Genomic DNA, 19,008 nt, shown 5'->3' with positions numbered 1-19,008 from the left:
CGATTTCATTCTATTCATAGCGCTAACGAGGCGATCCAAAACATATTAACCGCTTGAACAATTTCATATCATAAATACCCATCTGGTAACATAAAATAGTATGGCCCAAAAACATTTTAATATAAATATATTAATGCTATAGAAAAATATTTACAAATAAATCATGTCCAGATTTAAAATAAATAATATAAAAAGTTGTACTTGGTATATTATATAAAAGTAGTTTATTAATGCTACAAAAAAAGAATAGATTTTCAAGCTTTTTTCATTAATATATAACAAATTTGACAAATTCATTCAATTAAAATATAATCACCAATAGAAATTATGGGCGAGTACCCTTTAATGTTTTTAGCTAGAAAGGATGTTTGGAAAGTAATCGTATAAATTTCAATAAATGTTTTTATAAAAAAACTTTATTTAGTTTTCAACATAACCAACTTAAAATGAGTTTTTAATTTTAACATCATGTTAGTCATTGTTATGTACAGAAATTTCAGCACTAGTTTTAAATTTTGCATTAACAACTGATACCTTAATGTACCTTTCATTTATCAGGATTTCACTAGTTAACCGTACTAATTAGTAGCGAAAACTGCAGTGTAAAAATTCTCATATATTTTTACTAGCCTTGTAGTGTTAACTTTGTTCTTTCTAATTTTCCTCGTAAATTTTATAATAAAACAATATTATTATTGCGTATATACATACTCTTCCTTCTCTATCCTAAAATATTCACTCCATCAATCACATTCAGTCCGATTAAAGAACACGCACGTAAACGATGTTATTGTACCCTATATCCGTCGGTAATTTCCATAAGGGTTGTACATTATTCGTGCTGCCTGAAAAGGTTTAGGGCGACTTCCCTTTCGAAGCTGCCCTATCTATCCTGCCCAGTGGACTCGATTTGCGAACAACTCGTGCGAAATTTCAAGAGTCGAACATCGCGTCATATTAACGTCTCGCGATAATAATTCGAGCGGAAAGTGAGGCGACATTTTGAAGGGCAATTTTATTATCGGACAATATTCCAAGTACGTACTTTTCTAATACAAAAGATAAACGATATTTGTGAAATTATGGAAAATTTTAATTGATTAATTTTGCTTTCGAGAGTTATTTTTATACATCTCTTATTTACCATATACCCATTAGGTATTATATAAATCAGTAGCAATGAGTTCTAACGCCAGAGATGTGTGAAATTCCATATTTGATGAGAGATGTGTGATTTGTAATAAGATTATGAAAGCAAATATTTATTTTTAATAAACTTTTAGCATTTTAATGGTACGTCTTCTAAATTCTGGAAATAAATTTACATCCTTGTGCTAAAAATGTAAATACTATTTCGTGACAGCTGTGTTCAACCAAGTTGTTCAGACTGCTTAATCTGTTGAATGTCTCATAAAGCCCACCTTTGGGAGCATTACGTTTTATTTTCCTCTTAAAGACGCCTAAACAAAAATTAGAGACTGCTGCTTATAATACAATTACACTGCTTTTTTATATTACTTTAATCATTTTGTATATAATAATACAATTACAAATATTTATAATAAAAATATGAAACAAATATAGCTTTTATGTGTATTAAAAATTAATTAAAATAACAAATGGAAATAAAAACATTTATTGCAATTATGAAGTTTAAGCCAAATTTAATAATGTTAAATTAAATATTGTATAGTTTATCATTATAGGTTGAATAATGTATTTGATTTATTTTGTATATATACTATTGTAAAATTCTTCATTAAATGTGATACTACTAATAATATTATTCAATATAAGTTCTTAATGTTCATATTTTTCTTTCGCATATTTTCTAGCTTAAGCTATTAGAAATTTGACACAAAATCCCCACATATATTTTTTTATATTTAAAGTGACTATATGCTAAAACATAGTAATAAAATAAATCATGGCACAATATCTTGGAATCTATCTACGATTATATAAAATAAAATATATAAATTTAATATTAATGGTTCATTACAGATTAGGTTTTCCTAGATATACATAATCTCGCAGATGAATATCGTGATGATTAATTCAAATCGAGCTAAGTCGTACATACAAGAACGGAATAGCATAGTCCGTAACGTCTCAGACTAGTAACTCTGAGGTTGCGGGTTCGAGCTCTTCTTTATTTATTAAAATGCACTATGATTATAAAAAACCGGCCCCAGCTGCATTGACATCTATTGATTATAAATTGTATAGCGCATAATAATTTATTTATTGAAAACTCATAGCTAATGCATCACTGTATACTTTATAAAAATTTAACACTTTAACTGTAACATATATTAAAAGAACAGAGGTCCCAAAATAGAGCTCAATGTTACCCTACATGTTTCAGTTAAATTCGATTTAACAAATCTCTACAACCTGTATCATTTTAGTATTAATTTAAGATTCGCCAATTAACTATAGTTTCTTCCAGAAATATCTATAATTTGATGGTATCATATTCCTTTTTAAGATTGATGAATTTTGCGGAAAGATTTCAATATTAGTAATATGTCAATTTTTTTCATAATCACATTTTAAAGCTTGTGTAAATTTTACAAAGTACGTCCATAAGGACGTGCTGTTATCACATGCTTCTAAAATACTCAAAAGACCCTCGTCCCGGAGGTCAATCCACGTGTGACAAATTTTGGTCCTAGAAAGCCTACGTCGTTTTTATGCGTGCGCGGGTCATTTACTTTCAAGGGTCTCCTTTGTGATATAAAACTTCAATGTAACAAAACTCTATGTATACCTAATCATACACATAGTATATATAACATCCAATATTGGACCATGTTACTCGCTCTCAGACAACCTTATAATAATATAAGGTTTTCCAGCAACATATACAATACGTTATATGATCTAGTGTTATAATATTAGTATCAATATAATATTGTTTAGTTTATGAAATTCTTTACATGAACTCTCATACTTTCTTAATACTAACTATTTATCAATGTTATTTTTTTAATTTCAGACTGCCGTCAAAGTAGAAACTCACTCTTGTAGACATGCCACCAAAAAAAATAACATAGACAAGAATCAAAATCAGAAATGTGTACCATGTAAGTATTATTTTTTTCAAACCGATTATACACTTTAACGTTTAAAGCTTTAGTTCTTTTCTAGATTTTGTATTTTTAATTTTCACTTTAATATTATTGTATATGCAATAATAGCAAATGATATTTTCTTACCTATCACGTTTTTAAAAGTAGTATTTACATTACTATTTTTGTTTAGCTTTTAATGGTACAACTTGTTTATTATATTTCCAAAAAAAATAGTAATCAACGACATTTTTTAATATATTTTTACTGAATTTCTTCAACCATTTATATAAATTAAATAGTTTTAAGTTATGACTTTTTATTTTAAATATTTACTTATGGATTAGCTTGTAGAAGGTAATCAATAAATAGTTTATTAACTTGCTTTTATCTTATTTTTAATATCAAAATGTTTTATTGCAGATGATTATAACAGGGTGGTGTTGGATTCGATAGAGGGTGAGCCGGATTCGGATTATATAAACGCTTCATACGTAGATGTGAGTTCTATATTGAATAAATTATACGTTTAATAGTCAAATAATTAACACTTATCCGTCGTTTTAGAGTCTTTTAAAACCGAACGCTTACATAGTAACACAGGGTCCAACAGAAGATACGGTCACGCAGTTTTGGAGAATGATTTGGCAGGAGAGAGCTGCCGCCATAGTAATGCTGACCAAGACATTCGACTTTATCAAAGTAAGATTTTTTATCTAAAATTTTAAATCGAAACACATTCTCGAAACGATCAATCATCCCAACTATCCGCAGCGGCTGAGACATATTTTAAAAATTCACACCGAATAGGATCGTACATCATGAATTCTAATGGAGTCTAGCGAGCAGCTCTCAATATTTTCGATGAAAATAATAAATTTCCGAGATGTTTTCTATCCAGAAAATTGGCATCGGTTATCGATTCATTGGTGCTGCCAAAAATTCTCCCAGTTCTGTTTAATGGACAGGGCGATATGTCTGAGCTGGGAATGCGATTACCGATCGGGGGCAATATAGTGTGGAGGTTGTTTGTGAGGGCAATTTCCTTAACTGAATATCTTACGTTGAGAGAGTAATGAACTGAACAAAAATATTACATTATATAAAATGAGATATTTTTCATTTAGCTGTAACTTAGTGTGCTGTGTATTTTAATATATTTTTTTTTCGTAGTTTTTTTATTTATTAGATATTTAAGATGAGAAATATCGAATCATAATCATAATATACAGCAATCATTCACTTAATAATTTTACAAAATATATTTATTTAAATAGGAAAAGTTTAAACAGCGCTGCCTCGTGACAGATTTATACGTTAAAAGTTCATATATAAAAATTATCCTATGTCACATGTGCAATAAAAAGGGTCTGAGAAAAGATAAACACGTACTACATAAAAAAAACCTTCGCTCTCACTCAGACGAACTTTTATGTGGTACAAATATATATATTTCTTATATACAATGAATTTTCTTATTTATTTTATAATATTTCATTTAAAATAAAATTATTTAAATTAATATTATCTTCCTTTTCTTCTGGTGTCATGTCTGATCCAAACGTTGGTGACCACCTTGTTTTTGTTCCAAGTGAAACACTTATTCGACTGTCATTCCTGTCCATATGCTCATATTTCGCACCTCACATATTCTTTCTTCCGATCCATTTTTTACCTTAAATTTTCCCATTATTAAGGTATGAAAGAGCTTATATTTCGAGCCTCGAATCATGTGTCCGTGGTACTCCATCTTTCTCCGTTCGATGGTTGAAAGGAGTTTTCGATCGCTTCTTACCATTAAGATAAATCGGTCATTGAGCACTCTTAATCCATTGAACTTTCAGCATACGCTTATAAAGCCACATTTTAAACGCTTTCAGTCTACTTATTGTAATATTTTTTCAAGTCCTTGTCTCGCATTTATGTATATAATAGCACTGACCAGACAGAGCACTTTACAAGTGTCTGATTATGAGTCCAGCTATAAATGTTAAAAACTGGTTTTACTTTAACCTCTTCGTTAGGGTCCATTTTGTCATTAGCCCAACTATCAAGATATTTAAAATCTCTCAATTTTATATCCGTCTAATAATAAGTTTACCGGACCCACAGGAAGCTTGCTGAGACCTCTTTTTAAACATTCTTTATTTACACTATCCAGGGATCTTTGAAGATCATCTACGGTCTCAGAAAATATTGTCGTGTCATCAGCATAACAATTATTGGTCATTGTCTCCCCTTCTATTTTTATTTTATTTTTTCCTAGTTGTGTTTTTTTGAAAAAAAAAATGAAAAAAAGTAGGAGAAAGAATACATTCTTGTTTGACACATCTCTGTATTGGAATATTTGCAATTTGCTCTACCTCAGTACCTATTACTGCTAACTGATTCCAACGCAAATTATTGAGAAGACTTTTCTGTTATCTCATCTTATACATCTCTGTTATCTAGCAAGTTAGCAGTTAGGCCTTCTATACGATGATCATGTTTTAAACGCGGTGGAATGCTTTCTTATAAAGCTTTCTTTTAAAACACAAATAAGTAATCGTTTTCAACGATTAGTTATTTGCGTTTTTTCTTAATACGCTTGAAAAAATAAATATTATGACGAGCATCTCAGGTAAATATCTGTCAAGCTAGCGACTGTCTTTGTGAATCATTTATTGTTTACAAAGCATGGCACTTTAATAGGATTAAATTAGGATTCTGGGAATACAATCTCTTCTACATTCTCTCCTTTAATCGTTTAATTTCTTAGATATATTATATGTTCAGTGCCTTTACAACCAAAAAGATTTAGTGAGTCAAATTTTCAACAAAATAATAATTATATTGATTTTTGTATTAACGAAAATATTGTTACTGTTTATAGTGTTTAGATATTTATTAAAATTACGTTTGAAAGCCCTTTATTAAATCAACACTATCTTGTTGCGTTGACCTATAAAAAAAACAGTCAATTTATGTAAAAAAATAATGTTTTATGTAAATTTTTCATCAAATCTGTTCATGCTTTACGTCTGTAAAGAATAATTTAGACTCTCGCGACGCACCCTCGGGAAGCTTAAAAGCTCCATCGGCGTTGCTTAATGATATCTCGGTCCGTATTGACCCGGAAGCGCTCCGTTTATGTGGTTTCCGTTCGATCCCCGAAGTGGATCTGGCTCCAGAGAGTACCCGGACGAGGCTTGTATCTCTGAGGAGTATCAGTGGAGGGTTGAAAAATACATGGCGAAATGCTTGATGGAAATGAATGTGCGTTTGTTTTTGTCGACAACCTTCCCCGAGGGTAGGAAAATCAGGGTTGTTGTTTTTTCAAGAGACTATTGTTCTCTATGGATGATTTTTTAAATGGACATGTTTTTATTATTTATGTGTTAGTGATTATTTATATATGGTTTATGTTTTATTTTTATATATTTATTTCTTGCATCAACACGTAATTTTCGATAACTATCAATACATAGTACACGTGCTGTAGAAATATTACATAAGGATTACAAGATATACAAGGTATATATTTATTATACTTTTTTAGTTTTGTGCTAATATTATATTATTATATAATGACATCTATTTAACTTTAAATTACTGCTCTGGATAGGGTAACACCAACTATTTTTTTAACTGCAAGTCATTTTAAATAAAGCGATAAAAATAGTATGTAACAAACATTTCTATTCTAACTTATAAAAACTTCATAGTAGATTATTAATTCCAAATATACTATACAAATATTACACGAGACTATATTAACCCACTAATCTCCATATTCTATGACTACGATAAGAGCAAACTTAAATTTTACTATCAACATATAATGCCAAAGCACATCCTGCATTATTTGATTGTTACTAGCTCCAGCGAGATCTAGAGTCTTCAACCTAATAATTGCAATAATTAAGTAAAAGGTTATTGTATTTTTTAAATTTATTATATATAAAATATAAAATGGTTATAAACCAAATTTTTTACTTGATTTTATTGTATTTATTTATATTTTATTCCTAATCTTGTGATAAAAATTCATATATAAAAAAACTTTAAATTATGTGCTACAATAATGTCACAAATCAGTTGGTGTAAGTTTTTATTATTAACATATTTTTATTATAAATAAAAAATAAGTAAACGTATATAGATAGCCACGATAGACCGCACTTGTAAAACAGTTTTACGATTATTTTCAAAGCATCGCTTTGAGCACTTGTTGGAAAATTTACTTTTAACCGCGGAACATTTGCATTTCACACAATTTTCCGACTACTCGGCAGCGATAGTGGTACGTGTACGTTTCGTTAGTTTTTTTACGCCGTTCCTTTAATTGAAAAAATAAATCTTCCATTAAATGAATTATTCATTGTTCCAACGAACTTTTATTATTAAAATAAAGTTCATACAATAAAATTTATGGTACTTATAGCGCTTACGTTTTTTAATAGCGTTCATATATTTACTTTCTTTATTTGTTTATATATTATAAAGTTTTTTTAAGGGCAATCGAATACATTTTTTACATTATATTTAATAGACTGGATAAACTAGATTATAAAAATATAATGGCTCGAAAAATTTTTGAAATATAATCAACGGCTTAAAATATAATCAATAAATTGTGGTGTATTATATATATATATATATATAGTATTATATAAAATAGATTTTTACATACTGTATTTAAAACCTATTGTTACTATTTAATAAGAATTAATTACAACTGCACACTAATGATTTGCACAATTTTTTCTGTATCTCAATTTTAATTTTCTGTATTTTTTAACATTCCCTTCTAAAATATACCATAAATACTTATGATCCTGAAACCCCAATGCAAACTAATCTATCATTTTTCCTATTACCGTTAGCTAGAATCAAATGGTCACATGTATCGTTTTTTAAATATTTTCCAGTAAGATTTAATTAGAGAATAAACTATTTTTGGTTTTAGGCTATACACTTATAAACGAACTTGATTCTTACATCTGCTACTATTACATAATCCCAGATTAAAACCGTATGTTAACTGTATTTATGTACAACTCAATCAGTTGACATAACTTTCGTGCCAGGCGTGCTTATTTTTGGTTTCTTAAGAGTTATTAAGTACCTAAACAAGTTATTGTTTGTTATTATTTTTTTACAACAATTGCAATTGTTGTACACGAACAGTTTGTATATGCTAGATATACATTCAGTTTGTAAGCTCCATGCATTTTCAAAGCGTGTTCAACTAAATTCCGATTTTGGAGGTTGAGCTAAACCAGTGGATGTTAAGAGGGAAGCGGCGGTTTTTGCGATCTTGGACCTACTAAGTTCGTATGAAATTAGTAGATTCAAGCTAGAAAACTTTTGAAGTTCTGATGCATTCAAGTGTTATTTTCAGTACAAGTGTCAGAGAAAATTCTTTAGTTGTGTCTGAGGAAGTCTCAGAGAAAGTGATTCTAGCCTTTTTCTTCATACGAGATTTTATTTTCCGGTCCTTTTTGGTGGGACGGCATATTACAAAAGGATTTGTTTCAAAAGAGTTTTTAAAACTAATTGCCGATGTCCGATTTTTTGATTTATGATACAATGCTAAACGTTTTTCTCATGGTGGTGTTCCATTTTAATAAAAAAAAATCTAATACGTTTAAAACCTAGCGTCTTTTATGATTTAATATCATTATATTCAGATTTTTACACTTATACATTTGGCTAAAGGCTTTTCGACCGTTTTTAGCCCTACTGATTTAATCCCTGAAGTTGTGAAATAAATGCTGCCTCAAGTGAAATATTATTTTTCTACTTTTCGCGGCACATACATTGCACCATATTATGTGTGTAAGAATTCAAAGGCTTTCGCCTAATCACTAAGTATATAGTCATTGTGTTGCCGACCCCATTCCAAGGTTGGAATGTTTTTTTATATTTTTTCTAAAAACAACGGCTTAAGTATGACTCTGCAAACTTAAAGTTCTACCTTCTAGTCCTTTTTGCCTTGCTTTTGAATTCTTTAAATTTCTAAGGAGCTCCCTGTACCACGTATTCGTAAATAGTATGTTTAATTTTCTAATTACTTAACTGGTCATGTATAGATTATATTTATTGATTCGTGTTAATGTATTTTTTTTAAACGTAACGTAAAAAAACCATGGCTTTTCAGAAGCTTTAAAATGCTATAATATAAAAATTCAATAACAGTTAATAGAAACACAAAATACGGCATCAAACAAGACGGACTGAATTAATTGTATTGCTGTCATTTTCTAATCAATCGATAAGCAAAAAATATCAACTAATTTTTTATGTTGTATTATAATGTTAAAAATACATCATATTAGACTTTTGTAAATATTAATCATTATAACATTTTAATAGATTATTATGACCAAGGTTATATAATGATAAAAGTATTTAAAGCGCTCTCACACTACTTTAATTTTATATAAAAGCGAATTTTGTATAAAAAAATATACAATATGGTAGACATAGCGAGATAAAAATTTAATTTTCCTTTAATATATATAAACAGAGATGTACATATGTATGTATAATATATGTATATAGATTAGTGTACGTAGTTGTTATTTTTAAATCAATATAATCAGCGACATTTCCTATCACGATCGGAAAACTAAACATCGACGTAATACCGAGGCAAACACAAACACACTATATACAAAAGACGTGGTATGCTTGCCACAATTTTTCCACCCGTCTCATTATTATCAGTCTATTGTGAATATCGGTAGCGTCCCTTTTTCTCTGACGATAATGAAGTATTCATTCCTCGCACAAGCGCTTATAAAATAAGGACCGGCCACTTTATAAAACCATGAACAAGAAGAACGAAAAAGTAAAAAAACACAGGAAGTAGGTATTCCACTTTGAGACTTCATGATTGCCACCCCTCGATCTTCGAACTGCGCGGCACGTGGTTATCATACCGGAGCGAGAACCCTTTGAGCCTTACCCATAAGTTTATTGTTTATTGTATGGCGGTCGAGGATCCTCGCAACAACTTTGTGATCTCGTCAACTGAAAAAGCCCTTGATCCTGTCTTCTGCGAGCATCGACGAACTGTACCGTTAGATCAATCTTGGCGTTTTATAAAAATGCGAAACTCTCAACAAATCCGATTATAACTAGTTTGTTTAGTTTGGCGAACTGTCGACGGTGCAACTCCGTAAAACCAGACACGCAATTCAATTTACCAACTCTCACGTGCACTTTCGCGAAATAATTAACTGAAAATGTTTCATGGAAAACTTAATGCTCGCATCTTTCGCGCTGTTAATTGTGTAATCTTAATGAAAAGAAAAAGCTTATGAATTATTTATGCTTAACTTATGAATTAATTTACTCTGCAAGGTTCGCATCTTCCATCTTGAATTATGATGATTTGATTCAAGTTTAATAATTTATTTATGAATAAGACGCAGATATCCTACGATTTATTGATTTTTCGTCGTGGAGCAATTGTGTTACTTTCAACGTAACGAAAATATCCGCTCAAATAAATTACAAGTATATCAACATAATAAATTCTATGGCTCCATTGTTTGGAATCCCAGAGAAGCGCAGTACTCTCTGTTGTTGTAGAGAATACAAAAAATCTGAGAGATCTCCACAAAAGTACGAGTATTTATAGTATTGCTAGGAGCGTTGGGTTACAATTCAAAGAATTCTCGGCATAGTGTCTACTAAATTACTAAATAGTGATGTCCACAATCCGACAACACACGCAGACTTTGAGCTGCGAGCTTTAGAGTCTGCGATCGCGTCCCTTACTCTTGCTCGTCGCGGCCAGGACGTGCTTAAAAACGCTCTTTTTTTTTGAGAAGCTATACAACTTCTCAACGAGCTTATAAAACACTAGTATGAGAAGCTGGAATGATTTATTTGGTATGGTGCTTATCTTAGATGTGCGTCAATTTTTTTTTGTTTTTAATAGTTAATAGTATAATTTAACATTAAATGTAAACTGTTTGAGTATGTGAATACATATGTATATAAGCGTACGTTTGAGTTGATGTATTGTATGTATATAAATATATATAATATTATATATAAAATGTTAAAATAAGGCTTATTTGTATAATGATCAACATGAAGCATTGGAAAATTCTGGCAAGTACAAATTAAATATAATTTGTATCGTAATTAAAAAATAGCAATACCGAGCAAAGCTGCTAACGCTTCATTGTGAAGTGCTTTTATGTGTAGTTACAGATGGTTTTTATCCTAATATACATATGTATATGTATTTCATATATGTACGTATTTCATAACTACACTCTATTTTTTTAATTTACGAGACAGCTCAGAACAACGATGAATTAGAACAAAAATAGCATTTATTTTTAACAATTTTAGCTATTTAATAACACCTAGATAAAGACAAGGATTATAACAAATATATATGGGAATAGCGTTGTCCGTAACTACTCAGACTAGTAACTCTAATGCTACAGGTTCGAGCCCCGGCAGTGGCACCCGAATTTTTATTTATAAAAATGCTCTATTTAAAAAAACCGGCCCCAGCTGCAATGACATCTATTGATTTTAAATTATATAGCACATAATAATTTATAATCAATAATATAGATGGCACCGATTTCCAGACTTTCAGTCTGGTGGTTAATACTAACTATGTAGGAATTCATTATGTCTGATTTACTTACTCATTTGGCTAGTGTTAGCCAGTGTTTTTATATAATATACATATAATTTCAATCAAACATCCAAATAAAGATTTCCCGAAATTTCCTATTCTCAGGGATGAACGTCGTGATGACGTATACAGATATTATGTATTATAAAAATAATAATAATATGTTTCCAGTTACATAGTATCTTCCAAACTTTCCCATATATGATGTTTTTAATAAATTACCTCGAATATCTAATAGTAAATATAAACATATTCAGATATTCGTCATAAATTCATGATAAATACAGATTTAGTATTTAATATGAAATCATACACTCGAGTTATTTGGTTTTTGCTGTTTTAAAATATATTTTACTGTAATCGCGCTGGATAATCTATATCTGGCTGGATTTTTATTATTGCTAAATAAAATATTTCTTTGAAGGCGTACGCTCAATTAACATAATTCAAAATATGGTTCAATTCACAGATTAGTTTGATTTTGGGTAGGGGAGCTAAATATATTTTGCCTGTGGCACCTAAGAGACAAGGGTATGCCCTGGCTGAATATATAATATTTTCGTGTAATTTAAATTATCATCCAAGAAGCTTCCACATAATATTCTTTTTTTAATTTTTATGTACAAGAACCATTATCGATAGAGTTTAGTAAGTTTGAGTTTAATAATAAATATTTAAAATTATTCGCTAATTGTAAAGCATTATAAAAAATAATTTTATATCCATTTATAAAATACATATCTAATTTCTATGACAGACATTATAAAATTCGGTGATACAATTAAACGTACGTGATCGATAAAGCCATATTTATTATGCTTATATTGAAACGTCTTTCACAAAATAATCAAGAAACGTATTCGGTTTCTTCGTAACCTGTCACTAACAATTCACGAACATCGATTATCTACGACTATAAGAACATGCGTTATCATTTTACTACAATGGTCGCTCGTCACGTAACCGAGTTACGCAACTTAGTTCAACGCGATAAAATTGGATTACGTTATATCTAGTGGGTTAACCATTACAATCGATTACATGCTTCATTACTTGATTTATAAATTGTTTTATGAAATTAAATTTACATCATACATTACTCTATATGTTAAAGATTATATATGTATGTCATATTTCAACAAATATATATCTAACATATCCGTGTATTGTCTTAGGTGATGTGTGTTCAATATTGGCCTCCTTCAAAAGACAAAGACGAATGCTACGGAGGCATCTACATTGGAGTGGCTCAAGAGGAGGAGCTCGCCAATTTCCACATCAGAACCTTTCGTCTCTACAAGAAAGACGGAGATGTGAGTATATTTGTGCATCTAATAAAATACACGTCTATGCTTTTGAACGTCACATATATACATTTTATATTTACATATTTGATGACAAAATAATATAATTTATTATATACATATGTATGTATATATTAACATTCAAAGAAATAATAAATATATATATATATATATATATATATATATATATATATATATATATATATATTATTTGAGTTACAAGATTGTGATCAGATGTGTATGCATGTATATATTATATACAAGCATATACGAATATACTGCTCGATATTTCGGCAGTGACACTCCTGCAATGTTCACAATATATATATATATATATATATATATATATATATATATATATATATATATATATATATATATATATATATATATATATATTGTGAACATTGCAGGAGTGTCACTGCCGAAATATCGAGCAGTATATTCGTATATGCTTGTATATAATATACATGCATACACATCTGATCACAATCTTGTAACTCAAATAATATTAACACTAGCGATTCTCTAAAAACATTTATTATATACATAAAAAAATCCCATGTTTGCGAATATAATTTGGCTATGAATAAATAAATAAATAAATAGATAATAAAAAAATAAAAGGGCGCATATATTATCATATATGTATGTCTGAACAGATTTTAATGTTTGCTTTGAAACGTTTATAATATAATAACAATGCATGAAAAATGTTTCGAAAAACAATATGCTGCGTTCTTACAAAAAAATGTCTTTTAACGTAAATAATTACATAATGACATTATTTTTTATACTTTCCTTACCATTTACTTAACGTCGGTTTAGAAGAATACCGTCACGAATCAAAGGTAGTAAACAATAGTGATAAATGTATGGTGAAAAATAACAACAAATGGTTCACTCGCTTTCATTTGACAAAAGTTATTTCGCAATATTAAAATCACTAATATAAAAATATCATATTATATTTTATATTTTCGATAATAAACACATACTATCCTAAATTTAATATTCCATAAAAATATGCTAAAATATTTTAGCAAGACATATTTTTAAATTAGGTATAAAAATGTAGTTACTACGTTACTAATTGTGTTTAAACGTAATAACGAAACCAAACTACAAGTATACTGGATTTTTGGAAGACACTCCAAATCATATGAAATACGAAATATACGAAAAAATACAAAATCAACCATATAGAATTCATATTCCAGAACATTGTGTTGCTTTGTGTAGTTACTGCACTGCAATATTATAGAACATACGGGCTATGTCTGAAATAAATACAGCTGAAAAATAAGTCATTACATAATACACAATAGTAAGGTTCTTTGAGAATTTTTATTCAATGTTTTTTGGTAACAAAGGGGATTTTCGGATAATATTCTAAAAATTTGTTTGATAATATTATATATGATGCATTTTATGACCGATTAGTCAATATTTTCTTTTAATTTGTTCGAACATTTTTTGGTCAACAAAATAATTAAATTCAAGAAATAACGCCTAAATGTTTTCTTGTAAATTACAAATCATTACGATTAGATGCCATTTTTGGCAAAATACGAAGGAGAATATAATGTGCTGAAAAGTCTTTATTAAATAAACATGCCATAAATATTTTAATCAGAATTATAATAATCTCTAACATGAGAATTCGAAGTAAATTAATAATGAAATATGTTTGTACTCGTATGCTTTAATAAATGTTTAATCATTTTTCGCGTTCGTTTATATTTTAATTAAAAACCATAAAATAATACGCATTCATAAATATTGAACCAAATTGTTGTTTATTAATTGAGTTATAAGATTTTTGTATAGAAAAATATGTACTGTAATTATATAAACACATTTGAATAAATTTGGATTATTTTTTGATAATATGAAAACTGAGGCTTTAGCAATATTACTGTCAATTAATCACTATGTAAGATTCTATGACTAAGATTAGGTTTACATATGCTAGAGAATCATCTATGGATGACCTTTTCGTATAAATTTATTTATTTATTTTTATAGTCTTGTGTGGCTTATGAAAAAATAAGTAAGTGAATTTTACAGTATAAATTAAAATAATATTTGTTTAATTTCTATTTAGTATTACACTTAAGAAACAGAGTAGTGCTTATTTATAAGATAATTAGAGCCATCTGTATTATAGATAGACAATTTTATTTAAGCTTGTTAATTAATACTACAATTAACAGATGCCATTTTTGCTGAAGACTCATTTAAAATTATATTATTACTTATTACAGAAATAATTGTATTATGCAAATAAAATATAATCACAAGTGACTACGACTTGAAACCTTCTCATCTGCGTGTAGCACACTTCTCTGAAATTATGCAAATTATAATATATCAAACAGCATTTTGCAGTCTGACTATTATATGAAGTGCCAGAGAATACAAAACAGCAAAACAGTATCTAAGCCTATCTTAATATAGTTAATGTCTATCAAAATTGTATTTTTTTCGATATAAGGATAAGTTTAAGAACTGAATGTTCGATCTAATATAAAATGGATTTCTTGCGCTTTTATTGCTATGAAAAAATGATTACTTCAATAATAAATAGTGAGTGCAATAACAAATTAAGATAAATATTATATTTTCAATTATGTCTCAAATTTTACATACGTCTATTTTTTCTACAAAAAATAAAAAATTATTAGCACTTACTTTGACAAAATAATTTTAAAATATACTAGGCATCATTGAATAATATAATCTATCAAAAAATACAGTTACAAATTATTTAAGTTGAAAATTGCATAAAATTTTCTTATTGAATTAACGACAATTTAATAAAGGGAGAAAGAACAGCAGACTTGTTCCATAAATCTAGCCATAACGAAGTAATTATTAGAAAGGGCCCTGACAGTCTCGTTGACGTCTACTTGAACGAACCCATCGCAAAGAGAAACAGGCATCAAGAGCTGATATTCCACGAATTCACCCTTAGTTATTTACCTTTGTACGTCGGCTACTTTTAATAAAGTGAACCAATCTTTAATAAACATATACAATATGCTTTCACGCGTCTAATTAATGTCTCTCGCACAATGATAAAAACATTTTATGAGAAAACTAAAAATACAGATGAAATCAGAATGTAATTTAACATGTTTTTCTCTACATCTTTCTTGAGAATTGTTAAAAAAATTCTATTGTAGTTTCCATTTAGTTGTGTTTACTTATCCGTACATCACTCATTCTTCTCCGTGAGCTTCCGCAGCTTGCACCTTACGAAACCTAGCAATAATTGATTAATAATCTTTTATATGAGGTCATCCAGTTTGAGATCATACCGTATTTCATACCTATATTTCCCATTCTTCTTGATATTTATAAACATACTATGGTGGACTTAAAATATAGCAATTATGAACGCGTCTCACAACCTGTTTAATAATTAATATAAATATTATCATTTTATAGCTTTTTTTAAGAAGTCTTACACTTATAAGTCTCTTACAGCTGTAATGAAATCTATTTCCGTTAAGCCTAGTTTTTGCGTTTAATACTGTTTCGTTTTTTATAAATTTAAAATTGATTGGTTAGTGCACTATGTATTTGTTTCGTAATAAATGGTATGATTTTTGTTGTCGATAAAGTACTAAAAATCTTATAAAACCAAGTAATATAGATTTTTTTAATGTACCTGCAGCATATTCTGTAATTAGATTCGTACCTCTATTGATACAGTGGTAGTTAAAATTTTATTTTATTTTGGTTTAGTTAAGGACCAAAAAAAGTGCAGGAGATTTTTTTAATTTTTTTAATTTTCCTTTTTGGAACTTTCGAGAAAACATAAAATTTTGTTTAAAAAATATTATTGTTACTTGATTGAATTATATTTAATTATATAGTCTGCTTATTCCAGTTAAAATCATTCGCCCTTCACCTATACCTACAGGCCAAGGTGTCCTTTTGCTTATCGGTATCTATGGTAACTACAAAGTGCGCAGTATCGCAAATCGTTCGACGTTGTCGCGAAATTGCTAATGAGGCTAGGTTGACTTACGGCGCGGTACGCCCCCTACGTTTTATATTATTATTTGCTCTAGATTTTCGCAAATGAACCAGTCCCGCTTCCACCCTCTCAACTCTCCGTCTACCCTTCTCCGTCGTGTCAACGTAATAAATCCCTTTTTTCCGTCCAGATTTCCCTCGGGGAAAGCTTGGCAGGATGTGTTGTTTACAGCGAACGGTGCTTCTACACGTGAAACATATGACGATGTGACTTATATTGTATTTTATGAAAGGTAACCGCTGTTAAGTAGTGTTGGTATAAAAGACTGAATAGGTTTTTATGATACATAAATAGAGAACAACCAGCCATTATTGAAAACACAAAAGGTTAACTCGCTGCACTAGATACAATAAATCCTTAAATATGATATAGATTTATTCATATTCAATATTGGTTTTATATTCATTGCATCGCTTATTTATCAATTATCAACTGATTTAGAACTCTGGCATCTATCAGGCGTCCAACGCAACATTAGGTTATGTTTCTAATTTAGCTCATTGCAAAGAGAAATGAGTTAACTGCCCACTACATAGTCCCAATTTTACCCCGATAGAATTGTGTCTATAGAGCTACCCCAAAAGTCGATTGTACTTTAGAAATCCAGGGCCAATACTCAGTAGAGTGGATCAATAATGATCGAGAGATTTTTTTAGCGTTTTGGTGAATTACAAACAGTGGTACGGGCAGGACGAAATTCATGCTGTTAGTCTAAGTTTCTATGGATAATTAATACAGTACATGGAATATTATTCGAACCACTTTTAATACATATATTTTTATTAGTATGAAGATATTTTTATAACTTTTTAAAAAAAAATTAAAAACAATAGTTTTGCCACAACTTTAAATAGTTAATCGTCATTTAATTATAATCAAAAGTCATCTTTTGTGAAGGTTTAAAATTTTTCTCATTTATAAGAACCCTTGAGAATAATATTGTCGTATTTTAGATAATCACGCAATATATTATTTTATATTGTTTTTTTTTTAATATAATTACTTTTGTGATAATAGTTACAATACAATTTTTCACGTATAACTTACTTAATCAATACCCAATACCTAATTAGCAGTCCATAAAATTATGCAATGCAACTGTCTGAACGTACTTCATTAACAAACTTTTACTAAACAAAGTTGAATTTACAAATAAACACGTATTATGGTACAGAGAACATATCCGAGTTATAAACTTCCTGAAGGTTCGCTTAGGTTTGTACTCACGTGTTATTATAAATTTTTAATATCCACCAATAATTTATGTTTTCTCTAATGTTACATAAACAAACTGAAACACATACTAAGACATGTTACACTTTAAAATCAAATATATAAATAATTTATTTTTCTGAAGCTTTTTTAACACTAATATAAAAAATAAGCTTCCGCCATACAAAGTCTTGGCATTTCAAAGGAAAATGCGTACTTTGAAAGAATCGATTCACATTCTGATAACGCCTTAAAAAACATTTCTAAGTAATCGATTTCTTTAAGTAAATAGGTTGAATAGAACATTTTTATTTGACAACGTAAATGAAGAAAATGTCGTGTAATCCATTTAAATCTGCCACGAAGGATATTCGCAAAAAATTGTAGCGAATTTTTAGCGTCACTGCCGTTTTCGCTACGGTCTGCGTTACGTGAGAGTATTTCAAACTCCAGTCGCATCAACGTTGCCAAATCTCACCAATTCCGTGTTTTGTTATACAAAAAACACTATCAATTAAATCACATTGGCTACGATAAGCTCGGATTTTCTGATACGCGCTACACGCTAAACGGTTAACGTGCAAAATCGATACGAACGTTAGCATATACAATGGACACATTTTGGTCGTGTGGTGTTTAGTTTTTGTACCCCGCCGCGATTAAGTGGATTGCGTTGTATATCTATTTTTATAATTGCGAACGCAGCGGGTGCAAATT

At 29.3% G+C, this 19,008-nt stretch overlaps 1 protein-coding gene across 2 annotated transcripts in view; it reads left to right on the top strand.

Moving 5' to 3' along the window:
- The window catches only part of Ptp36E (protein tyrosine phosphatase 36E), a 218,468-nt gene that overhangs the window by 157,228 nt on the left and 42,232 nt on the right, over nt 1-19,008 (top strand). For both annotated transcript variants that reach the window (XM_088198028.1, XM_088198027.1), the window contains 4 exons: nt 3,002-3,089; nt 3,498-3,574; nt 3,642-3,776; nt 12,903-13,040. In XM_088198028.1, the coding sequence (XP_088054154.1) occupies nt 3,002-3,089; nt 3,498-3,574; nt 3,642-3,776; nt 12,903-13,040 (438 nt within the window). The remainder of the gene's footprint in view (nt 1-3,001; nt 3,090-3,497; nt 3,575-3,641; nt 3,777-12,902; nt 13,041-19,008) is intronic.

The sequence above is a fragment of the Plectrocnemia conspersa genome, unplaced genomic scaffold, assembly GCF_051122295.1.
Source record: "Plectrocnemia conspersa isolate PC_06_02 unplaced genomic scaffold, ASM5112229v1 ptg000011l, whole genome shotgun sequence".
NCBI classification, from domain to species: domain Eukaryota; kingdom Metazoa; phylum Arthropoda; class Insecta; order Trichoptera; family Polycentropodidae; genus Plectrocnemia; species Plectrocnemia conspersa.
The sequence above is the reverse complement of the archived record's forward strand: the minus strand, read 5'-3'. Positions and strand labels throughout refer to the sequence as shown.